This window comes from Capricornis sumatraensis, chromosome 3, assembly GCF_032405125.1.
Source record: "Capricornis sumatraensis isolate serow.1 chromosome 3, serow.2, whole genome shotgun sequence".
Taxonomy (NCBI): Eukaryota; Metazoa; Chordata; class Mammalia; order Artiodactyla; family Bovidae; genus Capricornis; species Capricornis sumatraensis.
The window spans coordinates 59,469,895-59,490,694 of NC_091071.1; the positions used below are offsets into that span (position 1 = coordinate 59,469,895).

General features: G+C 39.0%; 1 protein-coding gene across 1 annotated transcript in view; it reads left to right on the forward strand.

The window, feature by feature from the left end:
- CERKL (ceramide kinase like) overlaps window positions 1-20,800 on the forward strand; it is a 128,855-nt gene that overhangs the window by 89,857 nt on the left and 18,198 nt on the right. The window contains exons 3-5 of the mRNA XM_068968448.1: window positions 471-602; window positions 9,400-9,463; window positions 15,868-16,010. Coding sequence (XP_068824549.1) covers window positions 471-602; window positions 9,400-9,463; window positions 15,868-16,010 — 339 coding nt within the window. The remainder of the gene's footprint in view (window positions 1-470; window positions 603-9,399; window positions 9,464-15,867; window positions 16,011-20,800) is intronic.

The following is a 20,800-nucleotide window of genomic DNA, read 5'->3' on the forward strand; positions in this document are numbered from 1 at the left end:
GTCACTGGAATACCCAGTTCCAGTAATGAGCATATTTATCCAAGGAGAGGAAGTGGGCTTTCCTATTTGTTACAGTGTATTGCTTCCCCCGCCCCCTCCACCCAGAAACAGATGCTTAAGAAACATTGGATATATTCACTATTATTGGTGATTTGGTAAGTATACATAAAAATCATCTAATATTCACAAGGTTGTTTTCATTCACACCTTCCTTCATAGGTTAAAAATGCTTTGTTATAACTCAGGACTTAACTTTAAGAGAGATATTCCTATTTCATTGCTAGGGAATGTGAAATGTTTGAAAATAATGCTGTATTCAGGAAAGCTCTTGCCAGGATTTCAAATAAAAATAGCAAATACTAATTAAATAGGTGTATCACATTCTAACTGGCTTTAGTGTGTGGTTTAAAGGGAAAGAAAAAAGTGCTGACAGAGAGTTTATAATTTCTGTCTTCATATTTTCCTCTTAGGATTTTCAAACAGACCAAAGTCATTAAAAATACTCCTTAACCCCCAAAGCCACAAAAAGGAAGCTACTCAGGTTTATTATGAAAAGGTTGAACCACTGTTGAAGATTGCAGGAATAAAGACTGATGTAACAAGTAAGTATTTTCAGAGCATAATTTCGCCTTTAAAAAAAAAATCGTACTTGAGGAAGCAAGATAACCTTGAGTTTGTTCTTGAGTCAAATTTAGGAAACTACTTGTAATATCTAAAGCTTGTTTATGTGCTTTGATAATTTACTGCAGCCAGCTACAGGATTATAATTCAATTATTTTGTTTCAATTGTATTATTTTTTTATTAGAGTATCACTATTGTCTCTTTAGACCTTTTTCAGACTTTAAAAGTTATTAGATATCATATTTAAGGGCGCTGCACATGTTTTAGTATTTCATTGAGATGCTGGCTATTTGCACATTATCTCTGCAGTTCAGCAGTGATTGATTTTTGCTCACTTAAATGTTAGATATCTTCCATGAGATCCTTCATTAAGTGGTTTTTGTTCTGACTCTGACCCCTGCTGGTTGGGTCAAAACTCAGCACTTAACAGCTGATTTAGATGAATTTGGAGAAGCCAGCAGCTTAAAATCATTGTCTAAACAAGAGAGGAACTTAGGTTTGTTTGCAGGAAAACAGAAATTTAATAATGCTGAAGTTCATAGACAGAAGATAGTAAAATTCTTTCAGCTGTTAAAATTTGATGACCAAATTCCTTTATTGCTTGGCGGTGGTAGTTTAGTCACTAAGTTGTGTCCAGCTCTTGTGATCCCATGGACTGTAGCCTGCTAGGCTCCTCATCCATGGGATTCTCCAGGCGAGAATACTGGAGTGGGTTGCCATTTCCTTCTCCAGAGGATCTTCCCAACCCAGGAATCTAACCTGGGTCTCCTGCATTGCAGGCAGATTCTTTACCAACTATGAGCTATGAGGGAAGCCCAAAGATTTCCGTAACCAGAAATTGAACCCCAGCTGCGGCGGTGAAAGCACTGAATCCTAGCCACTAGACCACCAGGGAGCTGCTTTGATTTCTTAGAGACTCTTATTTTTCCCAAGGGGATGAGGTCAGGAGGGATGATGCTGTTGTTAATCATACCCTCAGTTTTGCTGGTTTTTCTTTTAGGTAGCCCACTCCCGTGTTCTTGCCTGGAGAATCCCAGGGACGGGGGAGCCTGGTGGGCTGCCGTCTATGGGGTCGCACAGAGTTGGACACGACTGAAGTGACTTAGCAGCAGCAGCAGCAGTTTCTATTTACACTAAACAGATAATATAAATGTGTGGTGAATTTTAATTGATGAAGAGTGTTGCATAAGCCTACTCAGGATGCAAGACTAGAATGCACTTGGAATCTCCTAGTCCCAGTTATAAGTTCCTGAGGAAGGTGCCCAGAGTGACCTGGCTTTGCTCAGCTACAACCAAGGGAGATGAGTCTCACAATGTAAATAAGGTTTAAAACCTACATCTCGTGATTTGATGGATGGGTATGCCTGTGTGCACTGTGTCCATAGTATTTTGGTATTTCTTTCATTAACCTTGGCTTCATCTTAAATATGGTCCTTTCCATCACTGTAAAATGGTTGCCAGTGAATTTGGTTCTTCTTCATTGAAACCTAGTGGGATGGGAAGAGGTGTGCATATGTGAGAGATTCAACATGTTTTAATCCTGAATGAGGATTAAAATTTTTTCTTATTAATTTGACTGTCCTAATGTATTATGTATGCTGCACCGGGAGCACTTTCTTAGGCAGCAAGACCCTTCCTAGGAGATGCAGTGGGACCCCCTTCTCCTAAAGGCTGAGGGCACCTGAAATGAAGTTGGGAAGGCTCCCAACAAGGCGCACAAGAGGAAGTCTGAGTCCAGAGTAAGGATAAATCTTTAGTGCTACAATTGGGAGTTTACTGTTTGTGCATTGATCCCGCGGTGCTGCACATTTTTTATCATGGTGTTGTAATTTAGTTTAGCAAAGATGATTACGTCATCAGGATAAAGATCAGAAAACATGAGGGAGACATTGGAGGAAAGAAAACCAGCCTACGAGGCTTGAACTAAGGTAGAGGAAATGGTAAGAATGTGCTTTCCTTTTTAATAATCGTATTGGAGAGAAAAATATTGTGTCTAGAAGCTTTTTCCCCTAGAATTTAAATGTTATCAAATATTATATTTAGTTTAACATAAAATTAGAATATTATATAAATGCAAATTTAGAATTTATTTATGTATTTGTGCAGAACGGCTAATTATTAGCTGCCTAACACACCTGCTGCAGGCAAAATTATAAAATTACATCTTTTGCTTATGAAACCATTTGGGTATGTATATTGGCTTAATATTTATATTTTTAAAATGTTTCCTATTTTATGTGAAAGACACAATAAACATGAGGCTATCTGAAAAATTTTATCCTGCCTATCACACTGTATAATTTTTTAGTTTGAATAAGGTTGTGTATTTAAAACTACCTTGTATATTGTAAAGTGCTATAGAAACATGGTCATAATGTGGCATATTTTAATTTCATAAATTATGTAATAATAAGATTCAACTCACACTTTTAAAAAGTATCTTTTTTGAAAGAGTAAAACAGTACAAATTTTCTGCATGTCCAGTGTGACCACTGTTTTAATATATGTTCTGTGCACCACTGACTCCAAATGGACTATGAATTCTGTGATAAATTCTATATGATGATGAATTCATTAAGAGAGTGCTGTATAATGAGGCATGATGTAAAACTTGTAACAAGATGTATTCATCGTAAGGGCTTCCGAGGTGGCTCAGTGGTGAAGAATCCACCTGCCAATGTGGAAGGTGCAGGTTCAGTCCCTGGGTTGGGAAGATCCCCTGGAGGAGGAAATGGCAACCAGCTCCAGTATTCTTGCCTGAAAAATTCCGTGGACAGAGGAGCCTGGTGGGCTACAGTCCATAGGGTCACAAAGAGTCAGACATGACTGCACACACACACATGGACCATATGCTCCAGCAATTCCACACTTCTGGGTATTTAGCCAAAGGAAGCAAAAACACTGACTCAAAAGATATCTGTACTCCCATATGCATTACAGCACTATTTCTTTAAAAAAATTTTATTGGAGTGTAATTGCTTTACAATGTTGTGTTAGCTTCTGCTGTACAGCAAGGTGAATCAGCTACATGGGTACATATAACCCCTCTTTTATGGATTTTCTTCTCATTTAGGTCACCGCAGAGCACTGAATAGAGTTCCCTGTGCTCCACAGTGGGTTCTCATTAGTATTTGTTTTATACATAGAAGTGGATATATGTCAGTCTCCCAGTGTATCCCACTCCCCTTCCTCCCTTGGTGTCCGTACGTTTGTTCTCGATATTGTGTGTCTGTTCATGTTTTACAAGAAGGTTCGTCTGTACCATTTTTGTATATCCCACATATAAGCATTAACATACGATATTTATTCTTCTCTTTCTGACTTTCTTCACCCTGTGTGATAGTCTCGAGGCCCATCCACATCTCTTCACATGGCACAATTTTGTTCTTTTTTATGGATAAATAATATTCCATTGTATATATGCACAACATCTTTATCCATTCCTCTGTTGATGGACACTTAGGTCACTTCCATGTTCTGGCTATTGTAAGTAGTGCTGCAGTGACCGCTGGGGCACATGTATCTTTCTGGGTATATGCCCAGGAGTGGGATTGCTGGGTCATATGGTAGTTTTATTGTTAGTTTTCTAAGGAACCTTTGTACTGTTCTCCATAGTGGCTGTATCAATTTACATTCCTACCCACAATGTGCGAGGGTTCCCTTTTCTCCACACTCTCTCCAGCATTTATTGTTTGTAGATATTTTTATGATGACCAGTGTGAGGTGACACCTCACTATAGTTTTGATGCACATGGATGGAGGAGCCTGGTGGGCTACAGTCCATGGGGTCGCAAAGAGTTGGACATGACTGAGCGACTTCACTTTCACTTTCTGTAATTAGTGATGCTGAATATCTTTTTATGTGCCTGTTGGCCATCTGTATGTCTTCTTGGAGAAATGTCTGTTTAGGTCTTTTGCCCATTTTTTGACCAAGTTTTTTGTTTTCTGGTATTAAGCTGCATGAGCTGTTTGTTATTTTGGAAATTAATCCCTTGTCACTTGCTTCATTTGCAAATATTTTGTCTCATTCTGATGGTTGTCTTTTCATCTTGTTTATAGTTCTCTTTGCTATGAAAAAGCTTTTAGGTTTAATTAGGTTCCCATTTGTATATATTTGCTTTTATTTTTCATTACATTTTATTTTCATTACAATAGCCAAGACATGTAATCAGCCTAAGTGTTCATTAATTGATGAATGGATACAGAAAATGTGTGTATATGTGTATGTGTGCGTGTGTGTGTGTGTATACACACATACACACGTACATGCCATACCGCAGAATACTTTTCAGCCATAGAGAAGAAGGAAATCTTGCCATTTGGGGAAATATAAAAGGACCCTAAGGATACTGTGGTAAGTGAAATAAGTCAAAAGCCATATGATCTCACTTATATGTGGAATATTTTTAAAAGTTCCCCCAAGCAAATAAATCAGAACATGTAGATACAGAGAACAGATTTCCAGAGGTTTGGTGGTGGGGGAGAAAGGGTTGAAGGGTGTCAAAAGGTACAGACTTCCTGTTTAAAAAAAAAAAGATTCTCACCACATTAATGATAGTATATGCATTTCATTTTGGTTAGTGCTGAAAGTCCAACTCCTTCTAAATATAGATCGGCATCTTTTGAAATAGTTGAGCTAAAGGAGCATCTCCCCTCTGCTGCTACTTTCAATGCGGTATCTTATCTAATAATCCTATCAGAAGAACTGGAAGAACCTTAAAAAAGAGTTATTTATTCCTAATAACTTGATACATGAATCAAAAAGCAAGAGTGGAAAGCCGGTCTGGCATATGATACCATTTCTTTCTCTTCCTCTCAAAGCAGAGCAGACTAAGAATTACACTGTTAAAGGAGTGAGAGGAATTCTGGACATCAGAGGATAACTCATAGAACGATGAGATTTAAAAAGTCAAGGCAGCTGAGAAATTAACCTGGGAAGAACTGTGGAGGCCATCTAGTTCAATTTCTCTCCTATGGTGGAGTACAGGAGTGTGGCATTCCTAGCAGAAGAAGTGTCACTCCTGGGGCACTCCACAGCCTGGGCCTGGGCATCATGTGGTGGAGTCAGTGCGTGCTGCTGCTGGGCTATACTGATGGGCATTCTCATCTGGAGTTCAGAGTCGCTGTGCCCCTGCACATATTAGAAAAAGGCACCTCCTTTGTCCTCACTTACTGACAGGTGCTCTTTCTTCTGGGCTGATGTAGTCCAAAGTCGCCTAGCACGTTGAATAAGAGTATTAGCTGGATTGCAAACCTGCTTGACCTTTTGCCAAATGTCTGTGGGAAATGTAAACTGCAAGAAGAACTTGTGAGCTAATGTTTGCCTCCTTGTGACTTTCCTTGCTGATGTTTATCTCTTGTGCCTGCTAACTTGCTTCAGTTCTGTCCAACTCTTTGCAACCCTGTGGATGTAGCCTGCCAGGCTCCTCTGTCCATGGGGATTCTCTAGGCAAGAATACTGCAGTGGGTTGCCATGCTCTCCTTCAGGGGAATCTTCCCGACCCAAGGATCAAACCCGTGTCTCTTATGTCTCCTGTATTGGCAGGCGGGTTCTTTACCACTAGCGCCACCGTACAAAATAAATGAAATAAGTGTGTCCCATCTTGTGTGTACAGTCTTTGAGGTATTTGAAAACAGATACCATGTACTCCCTTGATCTCATTCATTCAAGACAGGCAGTTCCATTTTCTTCAGTCAATCTTTATGGTCACACAGCTCCTAGACCTTCTTATGCTCATCGTCATTATCGTGGTCAAAGACACTTCTCTGAATGTAGCTTTGATCTCTGCCAGCTCAGGGCCCATGGGAGTGCTTTGTCACCAGATAATTTTATCTCCTGTCTGACCCTGCGCAGAGCTGTCAAGAATGTAGGGTTTATTGTCACTTTTTTCCCTCCTTCTGGGATCATGTGTTTAACTTTTGACACTTTTACCAAATTTCTTTGGATTCTTTCCCTTTGGCTCTTGATATCTCTATTTGAAGCCTTCCCTTCCATGGAGATACCTCCTATTTCTCCTGATTTCACCCAGCAGAAAGCTAGGTGATCTGATAAAACTGTTAAAAAGATGCTAGTCAGCTGAGGCATTACTCCCTCCCTATTATACCTACATGTTAACAAAAATCTGTATCGTACATGTTCACAAATCAGATCCAGCTAGAGAGAGAGAATTATGGGCGAAAAGTTCTTTTTATTATCCCTTGAATAATGATGGATATACATGACCAATCCATTTCCAATACTAGGATATCACTTAGGGAGTTGGAATTTATCCCTGCAGACAATGAATAGTCATCAGTGGAGTTTATGTAGGGAAGAGGTGTGATCAAACATATGCTTAAGAAATATCATTCTGGCTAGAGTGGGTAAATTGAGGGAGACTGGAAGGAAGGCTGATGTAGTTTGCACATTAGAAATTGTGGTGACTGGGTCTAGGGCATCGGCTTGAGGAATGTTGGAATGCAGCAGCATAATTAAAAGGCAGGAACAACTGGCTTTGGGCATAGAGTGGTTGCAGAGAGTGAAAGAAAGGGATACTCTAGAGAGAAGACATTTCCTGTCTTGGGTAGTGAGGAATGGACGATGGAACACTAGAAAGAATGATGTAATGGAGAGGCAGTGTATTTGAAGGTGAGAATGATGGCTGCTACTTTAACTTACTAAGTTTGAAGTGCCTACGAGACAGAAAAGAAAATGGCATTTCAGTATCTTACCCCATTACAGACTTTTCTCACCAAACCAAGAAACGTTTCTTTTATGTTAGAATCAAAGCTCATCTGATTTAACTTTAGCCTGTTTCCTTACCACCAATCAATATCAACCTCAGGACATGACTTTTCTCCAATATTGTCTTTCTGAAGAAGTGATATTTCAACTGAAGGTTGAGGTGTATAGGGATCCCAGCAGTGGGAACTGTGTGTTCAAAGAGTTGTAAACAATGAAAACTCCAAATTTCCTATATAAGTGAGGTGTCAGTCAGATTGTCAAAGGAATGTAGTTGAAAGAAGAGGCTAGTCGCTTTCTTGTGATACTGCAGCTGCCTGGCAGCCCATGTTGTTGTTTATTTGGAGTGATTTGAATCTGGCTCTTTCTGCTTCCAGAGCCCATAATATCCTGTATAAATACACGTTTTGATTCCTTCTACTCCTGCATGGGGCTTCCCAGGTGGTTCCATAGTAAAGAATCTGCCTGCCATTTCAGGAGACATGTGTTCGATTCCTGGGTTGGAAAGATCCCCTGGAGGAGGGCATGGCAACCCACTCCAATATCCTTGCCTGGAGAATCCCATGGACAAAGGAACCTGGTGGGCGGCAGTTTGTAAGGTCGAATAGAGTCAGACACGACTGAAGCAACTTAGCATGTGCACACATACACATTTCCCCTGCAAGATGAAAGGAAGAAATAGACTATTATTTCAGATTTTTTGGTAAGTAGAAATATCATTTAACCAGAAGATATTTTTAAGGCTAATTTTATTTTAAATGTGGAAAGCTTTACCAAAGCAATCTTTGGATTAAAACTGAGACTTGATAAACTGACTCTTAGCATAAATATTTCTTCCCTAATACCCTTAATTATTCTTAATGTGTGTTTGTAAGATACTTTATTATTTTGCTTTTAAGGTTGCAGATACTTACTGAAGTTACAGATGAATGATCAGCACACAGTCATGGATGATAACCTGTTTATTAATGTTGATATTTTATATTGTGTTTTCTTGTCACTTTCTGTTAAATAGAATTTAATAGAGAAGTTTTATTCCTGTGAATGTTAACAGCATTTGAATAAGCTGTGGGAAAATTACAATGTAATGCTGCTGGGTACAGAATGATTCTTTTAGACACCAAGACTAACAATTTTTAACAATATCTAAAAACATTGTAGGAAAAGCTTGAACCATGCTGGCACCAGGGACAGACAGGCATGAAAGATTAATGTAATCTCGCATATAATGATGCACATTCTTACACAAAAAATCCATCTGCAGTGTCATCTCAGTCAGCAGAAATCTTTGATGGGTGGATACAGCTGGGCTGTCTCTTCTGGCAGAGCTGCCCCAGAAAATGCTAAATGCGGTTGGACCGCGTGGTGCCATCTGCAGTGTGCCAGTTTATCCTGTCTTCACTGGCATTTGCAATACTGTACAGGGCATCATGACTGTAGAGACAGCGATAGGGAGTGACAGATTCATTTCCTCGGAGAATCTGGGCTCTGGTGGGCCTGCGCGCCACCCTCCTTGGCGTTGGGTCTGTTATCATTGGCGTTGGCTTGGCTTCACATTTTCACATCCAACTCCTCCTCTTTTTAGTCTAGCAGTTCCAGACACACATTCTTCTAGTATGTAAATCTTGCACTAACCTTTCAAGTAATTTATTCATGTAAGGTTGCCAAAGCGATTTAACATTGACTATCTGATGCCAGCTAATATGCCTTATTTTCAAAATACTGCTGCTCCTAGGCTTCTGATTTAAAGGAAATGTGTCTTATTTAGGGAACACTAAACTGACAGGCACCAAGATAAATTATCTAATGGGATATCCCCAAATGACTTATGTAGTTGGAATAAATATATGACCCTCTTTTACATAAAACTATAAAACACATTGGGCAAGTAACACTTAATCCTCCTTGCCATGATTAAAATGTAAATATTCAAGAATAAATCTTGCTTTACGACCTGACCATATGTTTAGCATATTATTTTGCCAAACCAAGTTAAAAAGTGTAGATCATTCATTTAAAACTTTTATGTTTTTTTTTTCTCTCTCTTCTAATATAGTAACAGAATATGAAGGGCATGCCCTGTCACTACTCAAAGAATGCGAACTACAGGGATTTGATGGGTAGGTTGTATTCTTCATCTACATATACCATAGAGCTTATGTTATTAAATAGTTTCATTAGTTTTTAGTCACATATTTGGAGCTTACAGTTTTTAACTATTTGTGATGCATGTGATTGGGCTGTATTTCATTCATATATGTGTAGTAACAGCTAATGATGGTAATGTAATATGGCACAGTCATCTACCTCAGTGGACTGTGCATAGAAACACCGAAGGAGGGGTGTGAATATAAGTATTGGGAAGTTACCGTGTGCTACCTCATACTTACTTTATGAACATATATTTGTGTCTAGAGTTCTTAATTTTTGGCTTTAACCCTGTATCTAGAAAAGCATTGATGGAAGATAATATATTGGTCATATGGCATAACTATACTATGATCCTCTTTTTCAAATTTATTGATAGTGTTAGTAGCTACCCCTGGGTTAATTTGGCTATGATTGAGTGTAAATATTTTATAAAAACAAATGCATTATTTTTAGGATGAAAAGAATGTGCTGATTTTACTTATCTTCTATAATTTAGTTGCTACCAAATAAGTGTGTTATTCATAGTAGGCATTAGAAAGTGTTGTTTGCAATACATTGCTGGCATGTGTAGAAATTTTTCACTGGCATGCAAACATTAGAAACAAGGCAAGTGACATATATTTCAATTGACATTTTAAAAATGTAGGTGAATCAATTTGCTAAAGTGCTGGATTGATGTACAAGACTAAAAGCTTATTCTTTTAGGGAAGATTTTTTGCAAGGGTGGATGTTTCAGAGTTTTAAAAGGTGGCAGGCATGTGAATTATTCGGTCACATGGTGATGTCAGTGGCGGTGGGCAGCAATAGACTCACAGTATCAGGAAGGGCATTTGGGTCTTTCAACTGTAATGGAAGGCTTTACTCCTCCTGAAAAATTATTAGAATGTGTTAGAGAGGAAAGTGATGCAATCAGATTGGAGCATTACCAAGGTCAGTTTTCAGAAAAACTTAATATTTTGGGGTGAGGAAAAATATTGGATGAAGAAGAAAGTTTGGTAAGTAAGACATAATTTTTCAAAAAGGAATTTAATCGAAGAGAGTGAATCTAGATGGCAATGGTCTATAAATATTGAGCATGAAGAATATGAGGTAGGAGGCTGCTGCAGAGCCTTATACTTAGTGCTCGACAGATTGATTAATAGGCTACATTTAGGAAATTACCTTGCAAATATACAATTTAAGAGAAGTAATTGGGGGAATCATGCCTACCAGCTACCTACCTTAATTTGCTACATGGTCCTGAACACACAGCTTGTGAATGTATAAGAGATGTTGCATTGCAAATAAGTTCTTACTTTAAAACATGGCTATGTAATAAGAATAACAGATATTGTAGGTATTACACCTTGTCTTTCCTATTAACATTATGAAGTGTTCCGGGAAATGTGTTATCTATAAATAAGGTCCATTGGTAATTAACTGTGCAAGGATCAAGAAGAATTTTGCAGAATGATGAAAAACTATAGCTTAAGTGCAACAGAATAATGTTTTCTCTTTACATGAACATACTTCTTCTTTATTCCACATGGTAGGTGGTGGTATTTTGCAGTATGGCACTACAAGATCTGTAGAACCTTTAGTTATTACCTATATTTTTTTTCACCAAATAGTTTACCTAGCCATTATGTTAATTGAGCTCCAGTGATTTCACTTTATAGCATGCCAATTAATTTAGTATTTATAATAATTTAAGATTTCTTTTGGACGTCTTCTGTTTCTAAGATCCTTTAAATAGTTCATTTGGTTTTTTGAGTCCAGTTATTTCTGCAGGAGCTAAAATGGTGGTTGGGATACCTATCTTAATAAAATGGTCATTTTAAGCCATTCTACTTAGAATTACATAGAAAGGCATATATATGAGGAGAACAGTAGAAACAGTTTCTGTAGGCACTTCCAGAGAACAATTCTCTAACAAGTAGAATTGTTTGAAAGTGGAACACACTACATTCATGAGCACCCTGTTCCTGAATCTGTTTGAGTAGTTGTAGGAGTACTTTTTGAGAAATTGATATAAAAGACTCAAGGACAGGATGAGGTAACCCCAGGATTCTTTGGTATTTTGATGGAAGAGGGGCTCAACTTGAGCCTGAGGCATCTCTGGCTGTCTCTACTGGAGCTATTGATAGGGAGTGAGAAGGAAATCACTTTAGGGATTTTAGACATAGACCAGAGATTAAGATCCTAGAGAAATTCTATGATATTCTTCAAAAGCAAAATGATTCAGTAAATAATGTTTAAGAAGATTATTAAGATTTTGAAGTTGTTTTTAATGAGTTGCATATGTTTTTATGAAGACATATCGTGACATATTCCTACTGCCAGCACAAACAGTGTATCAGTCCTCATGACAGCTGGTATGCAACTCCAGTGTGTTCCAGCAAACACTCTCAGATCCGCTGCTGGAGTCTGCAGGAGCGTCCATTTCCATGTATTCTGTGTTTTCAGTTCTGTCCGATTCTTTGCTACCCCGTGGACTGTAGCCTGCCAGGCTCCTCTGTCTGTGGAATTTTCCAGGCAAGAACACTGGAGTGGGTAGCCATTCACTTCTCCAGAGGATCTTCCTGACCCAGGGATTGAACCTAGGTGTCCTGCATGGCAGGCAGATTCTTTATCATCTGAGCCACCGAAGAAACCCTGTCAGTTTCCATATTGCCTCCTCTATACTGGGCATGAACAGGAAGTTTTGTAAAGGCAAAGAAAAGAGTAATATCGGATGCATAGACTTGAAGCAGAAACAGTTGTGTTTGTATGTGTGAAAAGGGTTAAGCTAATCTGTAACTCTTATGCAAATACACATATACTGTGTGTGCTGTCTCTTAGTCATGTCTCTTTGTGACTGCGGCCTGCCAGGCTCTTCTGTCCATGGAATTTTCCAGACAAGATGCATATACTAATATTTTATTATATGATTTCACAGCATTTTAAAACTTTAATTTGTTGAATTAGTTTTTTCCTTCATTTGAATTTATGAGAATCTAGGTATTATTTGGCTTACAATGACATTCTATCACCACTGTGATATCTGTATTAGTAAGTAAGGTTAAAAAGTATCTCTTCTCAAGAAAAAATGTAAGTGGAAAATCCAATAATAAACATTTTAATAATGATATGGGTTGACAGACAAATATACAGACACCCATTTATATTTTTTTATCACTTTTAATAAAGAGAAATGAGATATTAGCTCCCAATTGTGCTTTTCTAGATAGCAAAGCTTTACTTTTGGTCAGGCATGAAAGAGTTTATTCTGAAAACACAAGGTGTACTGCTTCCAAAGGGTTATGTTTTAGGGTAACTCTTAAGTGTGATTAAATGAACCCATTTTAAAAGTTTTTTTTTTTTTTTTTTTGCCTTTTCTTTTAATAGCTAGACTCTTTTATGTTTATATTGAGTATATTCCCTAGGTTGGGTAACTATATCTCAAGAGGATCTTAATGATCCAGTATTTGTCAACATAAGTTATTTTCTCTTATTTAATTGCACAGTGATTCTGCTGTTAAACTGATTTCCAAAATAAAAAAACTCTCCTAAGGCTATTTTCATTGGGTCTTCTATGTAAGAAAGGAGTCTAACATATCAAATAGTAGTGTAGTTTCTGAGACCAACTTGTCTTATTTCAAAATCTCATTCTATAACTTACCATGTTATGACCTTGGAACAGTTGCTTAATCTTTTTATGTCTTATTTTCCAAATCTGTGAATTGGGAGTAAAAGTGTATACTGTGTGTAGTTATTGTTCAAATTAAATAAATTAATACATGGACAGTGCTGACAATGTCTGATACATAGTAATTATTCACTGTTACTTTATTACTGTAATTATCATTTGTTTTAGTTTCAAAATATCTAACACAGAATGCCTTAAGACAACATTTCAAAGGTTTTTGTAGTAGAGCATATTCCTATACGTGCTTCTCTGGTGTCTCAGACAGTTAAGAATCTGCCTATAATGCAGGAGACCTGGATTTGATCCCTGTTTCAGAAGGATCCCCTGGAGAAGGGAATGGCAACCCACTTCAGTATTCTTGTCTGGAGAATTCCATGGACAGAGGAGTCTGGCAGGCTACAGTCCATGGAGTCACAAAGAGTTGGACACGACTGAGCAACTCACATGTGTGTCCTGAGAAAGCCTCATTTCTACTAACTCTAGCAGTTAGAGTTAAAATGTACACGGCGCTTTAACTGCATGCAGGATTCCAGGGGTCAAATGTTACCATATGATATGGAAGAGGCAAGTTGTTTGTGCTCAGTTAGATATGTTGGATGACTTTACATGAGCTTTTTAGGCCACACACTCTTGGTTGGTAGACAGGCATAAAACCAGGAGTTAAGTCCACAAAATGTTTGAAAAGGTAGAGGTCTTTAAAATCATACAGATAAGATTCAAATCAAACCTTGGCTTCCCCATATATGAAGATGAGGCTAAAGCCTATTTTACAGATTTTTAAGAATTTAATAGAATAGAGCCAATATGTTATATGACGTGAAGTTGGTGCTCAGTGGGTGTAATCACTTTTCTCTGAATCAGTGGCTGTACTGATGGCTGCTGGAATCAGTTCATACATAAAATAATATCCCCAGCCAAACATGACCTGGGTCATATCCCATATCATAGAATTTCTTCTAGTTAGGATGGACCTTGGATTGCCCAGGCTATGTGCAGCCTTAGCCCTGAACCCCACCTCGGTGCTGGGGCTGAAAGACTGAGAACACGGTGGAGGCAGCTGATGGAGACAGTGTTCTCAGCCTCAGGATCCACCAGCTTCTGGAGCTTCCTGAACTTAGGGAACCAGGAACCTCTGCTGATTATGCCTTGTAGGCTGTTCTGTTTGGCAAAAAGAATTTTTAAATATATCGAATGCTGGTTGTTAATGTTTATAAGTTAGGAGACTTATCCCCAAAGCAGGTCCTGTGGCTTCCCTAGAAAAGTCAGAAGATGTGGTCCTCTAAGCCTGCCTCCTGGATGATGCAGTGGACTGGAGCTAAGAGACTATGTCTCCTTTAGACGAGCAGACTCTTCTGCTGCAGGGCCTGGGAGGTCCTGGGGCATGGCCCCCACTCTCAATAACACAAACGCTTTCCCTTTGGGTCAGTTGATGTGATTTTGGTATTTAATGTTATTATTTTTAAATGTTTGGCTATGCTGGGTTTTTGTTCCTGCGTGCGGGCTTTTCTCTAGTTGTGGCGAGTCAGGGCTGCTCTCTAATTGCCGTGTGCAGGCTTTTCTTTGCGGTGGCTTCCCTTTTTGCAGAGCAAGGGCTCTAGGGCACAAGGGCTCAGAAACTGGGGCTCCCCGGCTTTAGAGCACAGGCTCAGTAGTTGGGGCTCACCAACTTAGTTGCTCCGTGGTGTGTGGTATCTCCCTGGGTCAGGGGTCAAACCTATGTCTCCTGCAGGTGGACTCTTCATCACTGAGCTGTCAGGGAAGCCCGTTATTTTACATCTTTTAAATACAAATGACTCTGACAAAACCTCTGACATTCTATATGACTTTCATGGATTCCCACCTCACTCCTCCTATAGCGTGCTTATGGTGAGGTCCTAAAAAAATTTTAGTACTGAGTAGAGTCAAAGGCTAGTAGCACTCATTTTAAAAGTGCAGTATCGCAGTAATATCCAAGAGGTGAAAACCAGTTCAGGTTTGCAATTGACATTTATAACTAATGATAATTAGTAGTTCCTTAAATTAAAGCTTTATATTTTACATGATTTTTATTGCTTTTCAGAGCCTTTACTGTCTTTTCAGAGCTATATTGAAAATTAGCAGGGTTTTATGCTTTGGCTTGTGTTAGTTAAATGAATTTCAATGACTTATTAACATAAAATAAAAATAATATGTTTTGGGATATTAACAAAGCAAAATTCAGGTCAGATGTGAATTAACATGTTCGAGTGTTTTAATGCCTCTTGAAAGTGAAAAGTGGAGGTGTTAGTTGCTTAATCGTGTCTGACTCTTTGTAACCTTATGCACTGTAGCCCACCAGGCTCCTCTGTCCTTGGAATTCTCCAGACAAGAATACTGGAGTGGGTAGCCATTCCCTACTCCAGGGGATCTTCCTGACCCAGGGATTGAACCTGGGTCACTTGCATTGCAGGCAGATTCTTTACCATGTGAGCCACTCAGCTGACTTTTAGACTGTATGTTTGAATATTTTTTGAGTTGAACCATAATAAAGTTCAGCTAATGTCTTCTTGTAAACTTTATCAGTGCAGTGCTAGTGTCTTCTTATCCATTGACATACATTGAGATAGTTGAAGCTATGAGTAATTATGCAAATATAATATGTAAGATTAATATTTTAAAGTCTACATTTCACAAATTATTGCCAGTTATTCTGATGTCATTCATTCTTTGACTTAATTTCTTTTCCAGTGTGGTATGTGTTGGTGGAGATGGATCTGCCAGTGAAGTAGCCCATGCTTTGCTTCTTAGAGCCCAGAAGAATGCAGGGTTGGAAACAGACAGCATCCTGACTCCTGTGGGAGCCCAGCTTCCGCTTGGTGTGATACCAGCAGGCAAGGGAGGGCCCCTGGATTTGCCAAGTGAACCCTCTCCCCCATCTCTTCCTGTATTACTCTCTAACCTAGACAGCATCATACAGAGTTAAATGCACAGACTTTGAGTATGAAAGACCCATGCTTGGCATCCAAATTATTTAATTTCTTTGAGCCTTATCTCTCTAAATAAGAGAGAGATAACACACATGATGCCCCCTTCATTATGAGGTTATTATGGTATTAAATTAGAAGTATATTTGCAGAGTTTAATGTAGTTAAGCAAACAACAAATGGGACTATTATTCTACCTTCCCATATAAAAGTTTAATGATCACACAGTTCCAGATATGAAATTTCAAAATAGGGCCACTCCAGTCAAACTGCTTATAATTCCATATGGGATAAAATGTAGTAACTCAGTTCCCATAATTGAAGTATAAATAGATAAGTTTGAGAATACCAAAAGGATTCATCCTGACTGCTGTATCTCCAGCAGCTAGAACAGAATGTGACACCATGAACACTTAATAAGGTTTACGTGAATAAATGTAAAGAAATTATAGAGCAACTGGCACTTGAACGGGACCTAAAAATAGGTAGGATCTGGCCTGAAAGATAAGAATAAGTTATTTTCTTGGCTGCAAAAATAACAAGTGGCAAGGCAAAATCCAGGAATGCGAAAGAAAAGACCACAGGGCATTTGTTGGGTGGTACTGGTGTCAAAATGGGTCTAAACTTTGGTGGTTTCTGGATGCCACAGGAAAGGGTCTGAATTGCTGTTAGGGAACAATGGGAGGTTTAGACAAGGGAGCAACCTTCTGGGAACCTGCTCTAGGAATAAGCCTGATTAGAGGAAAAGAAAGTGGACGTGAGTCAGAGAGAACAGCCAGAGCAACACCGGCATCTGGAACAGGCAACAGCATCTTTGGCAGGTTTGTTCTATTAATCAAGTCCTTCCTCCCAAATTATTATTGAAACATACAATAGTGAAAAAGGTGATATATATATTTTTAAAACATCACATATTGTCATCTCTATAAGAAGAGTGGAAACAATTACAGTTGACCCTTGATCAGTATACAGTTGGCCCTTCTTTTCTCTGCATTCTCAAATTTAAACCACTGGGAACAGTGAAGTACTCTAGTATTCACTATATAGGGCTTCCCTCGTAGCTCAGTTGGTAAAAGAATCTGCCTGCAAGGGAGGAGACTCGGGGTCGATTCCCGGATTGGGAAGATTCTCTGGAGAAGAGAATGGCAACCCACTCCATTAGTCTTGCCTGCAGAATCCAATGGACAGAGGAGCCTGGCAGGCTACAGTTCATGGAGTCAAAAGAGTCAGACATGACTTAGCGACTAAACCACCACCACCATAGTGTTTACTGGGCTTCCCTGGTGGCTCAGCAGTAAAGAATTCTCCTGCAGTGTGGGAACTGCAGGAGATGTGAGTTCCATCCTTGGGTCAGGAGGATCCCCTGGAGGAAGGCACAGCAACTCACTCCAGTATTCTTGCTTGCAGAATCCCATGAACAGAGGCGCCTGGCAGGCTATAGTCCATAAGGTCACAAAGAGTCAGGCACAGCTGAAGTGACTTAGCACAGCATGGCATAGTATTCACAACTGAAAAATATCCACATCTAAGTGAATCTTCTCACTTCAAACCCATGTTGTTCAAGGGTCAGTTGTATTGTTTCCTATGAAAATGGAAAACAATGCATATGGTTGAAAAAGAAATCAACTTTCTATCCATTGAATAATCAGAGGCATTTAGTATGGATTTTAGTATACTTGTATTATCAATCGACAAAGAACAGGGAGACATACCAGTGCTCTTTTAGAGTAAAAAGTCCTTCATAAAAACAAAATTTAAATGCAGAGGGTTATAAGGATATATCCTTATGATCATAAAACCTGTTAAGAAAAATCTGTGAAAATAAACCTTTTAGGTAGACAGTAACAAAATGCATCAATTCGAAAAGATGCTTTGGAAGCACACTTTGACCTTTCTGTGTCATTTTAGGAGTATGTCTATAATGGTGGAACTTTCCCAACCTTTTCCCTTCGGGCAGAGTGGATATGCTTAGCTCACTGTTTCTTTTCCATAGTACTTAAACCTCTGAGGTCACTCATTCAGTGCTATGCATCAAAGTGGAAGGATAGGTGTCCCCACAGGTATGCATTTGACATCAAGTGAATAGCGAGCTAGAAACAATTGTGGTTATGCTTACTTTTAAAAATACAGCTCAGATTTTATAGAGGAATAGCATTGAATTTTATTATCATCATACTTTTTAAACATATTTCTGATTTTGAGAGCATTTTCCAGATACAGTGGATATGTATTGATAGAAATGGCATTTGAATATTTTTTATTTAGAAGATCCAGCCTGTTGCCAAAACTTTGGTGGTTGTATAGAAGTTCCAGCTTATGGATTGCATCTAATAGGAGGAAATCATGTGCAGGATGTAATTAATATGAGGACTCTATGTCTGGTCAGGGCTTTGTAGAGACTGGTAACAAGAGCTAGGCAGGAAGTTTCTAAGCTGAATGCAGAAGACAGTCTGCCTTTGAACCCATTTGCCTCCTGGAGAGAGACACTCAGAGGGAGAGTGTTTAGTAAATTACTCCACTGAGCCAACAGACTAAACCGCTGAATTATGGTCAGACTCAAATGGATCAGATGTGGGGAAGCCTGTATTTGAACTACTGGCCATTAGCAGTGGTGTTTGTTGCTATGGGAACTGGTGCTAAGGAACTATACAGAGAGATTCCGATTAAAGGGATGAGGGGGAGGATAGAGAAAAAAGCCAAAGAGGACATAAAAATAAAAAAGAAATCCAGTTGATGTAAAACAAGGCTTAATCCACATACTGATGACTGGGAACCATATATTCCTATAGAATTCATAAATAAATTCATGCATTCCAATTAATTTAAGGAGAATAAAATATTGCCAAGGGACTGTTAATTTCTATGATATTTTAGGCAAAGAACCGAAGTGTAGGTGCAGTTTTCATGAGAATTTTAGATATGCTTGACTAGGAAGTCATTACATCACATTTATCTGTTTGGATGTGGGAGACATTAATGGCTTTATGAATATTCATGATGTCTGGTTAATTAAGTTAATTGTTCTGCAGAAGTGCTTGCACTTCCAAGGACAGTTTTTTTTTTCTTTTTGCCTCCGTAGCGTCTGCCTGGTTCTTGCATCACTCATGCGTTACATGATCTGCGGCTTCTGTCCTTACTCGTTGGGTGTGGCACATTTTAGCAGATTTGGGGAGGTGGCAGTGAGTAAAGTTGCTGGTAGTGTTAAGAAAAACAACTTTTCAGGCTAATTAAAATGTTTACCTCGAGGCAGAACATTTATAGCTTTTGTGAGAATGCTAAAATTACATAGTTTTTATTTATGTGAGCAGCATGTTCTTTTGGCATGTAGATATCTTTCTGGATGGATCACATTTTGTTTCAGGAAATTGTACTCTTTTAGATTATTCAAACAAAAATATGAAGCAATCTACAGCTTTATAATTTTACATCTACTTTCTTCTTCATGAACTTTCCTCTTAAATTCAGAGTGTTAAAAAAAAAGTTCTTCAGGATTAAGGTACAGAATAAGCAGAATAGAAGATGACTGAAATGGTTTTCTGACTTTTGGTCATGTCTGTTATCACTGCCAGGTTCAATGGAATGAAAGGAAAGTGGCAAAGTTGCAAAGTCTGAGAAGACATAAAAATAAAAAGCAATCTCTATCTTTCTAAGAGGATTTGTGTTTGGGCAAACTCAAGGGAATAAATGGTCTTTATTTTTCTTGAGTCATGATATGTGTCATTCTCTACTGCACACAACAACATTATGTTTTTAAATAGTCTTCCTAGAGGAATGCTCTAATGGTCTGTTCCTCCTTAACCATGGTAATGGAGGAAGTGTGTTTCATGGAGTACTGTAATCCATTGATAATCTTAAATATCTCACTCTAATTATGTAGCCTCCTCCAAAACCTTCAACATAAATCTGGTTGGGAAGTAAAATAGATTGGCTTGTTTTTGCTTCCCCCTCCCCTCACCTAGTCCAGATTAATTAGCAATTAGATGTCCAAAGGCAGCCTATAGAGGGTCAAAGGATAATTGGAAAGGCCTAGGGATGGGGGAGCCTGATGGGCTGCTGTCTATGGGGTCACACAGAGTTGGACACGACTGAAGTGACTTAGCAGCAGCAGCAGCAGCAGGTGACTGACAGCTGGCGCTGGGATTTCTTTGGAAGGAATGATGCTAAAGCTGAAGCTCCAATACTTTGGCCACCTCATGCGAAGAGTTGACTCATTGGAAAAGACTTTGATGCTGGGAGGGATTGGGGGTAGGAGGAGAAGGGGACAACAGAGGATGAGATGGCTGGATGGCATCACTGACTCGATGGATGTGAATCTGAGTGAACTCCGCGAGGTGATGGACAGGGAGGCCTGGCGTGCTGTGATTCATGGGGTCACAAAGAGTTGGACACGACTGAGTGACTGAACTGAACTGAGCTGAACTTAAAGATCCACTGAGGAACAGATTTCTGGACCGCTTTTCTCAGACCTTAGGGTGCATACAAGTCACCTGGAAAACTTGCTAAAACATGGACGTCTGGGCCCCACTCCCAGCTACTCCCTTTCCATAGGTTGGAGGTGAAACCCAGAAATTTCCCTTTTTAACAAGCTCTAGCAGGTAATGTCGGAAAAGGCAATGGCACACCACTCCAGTACTCTTGCCTGGAAAATCCTATGGACAGAGGAGCCTGGTAGGCTGCAGTCCATGGGGTTGCTAAGA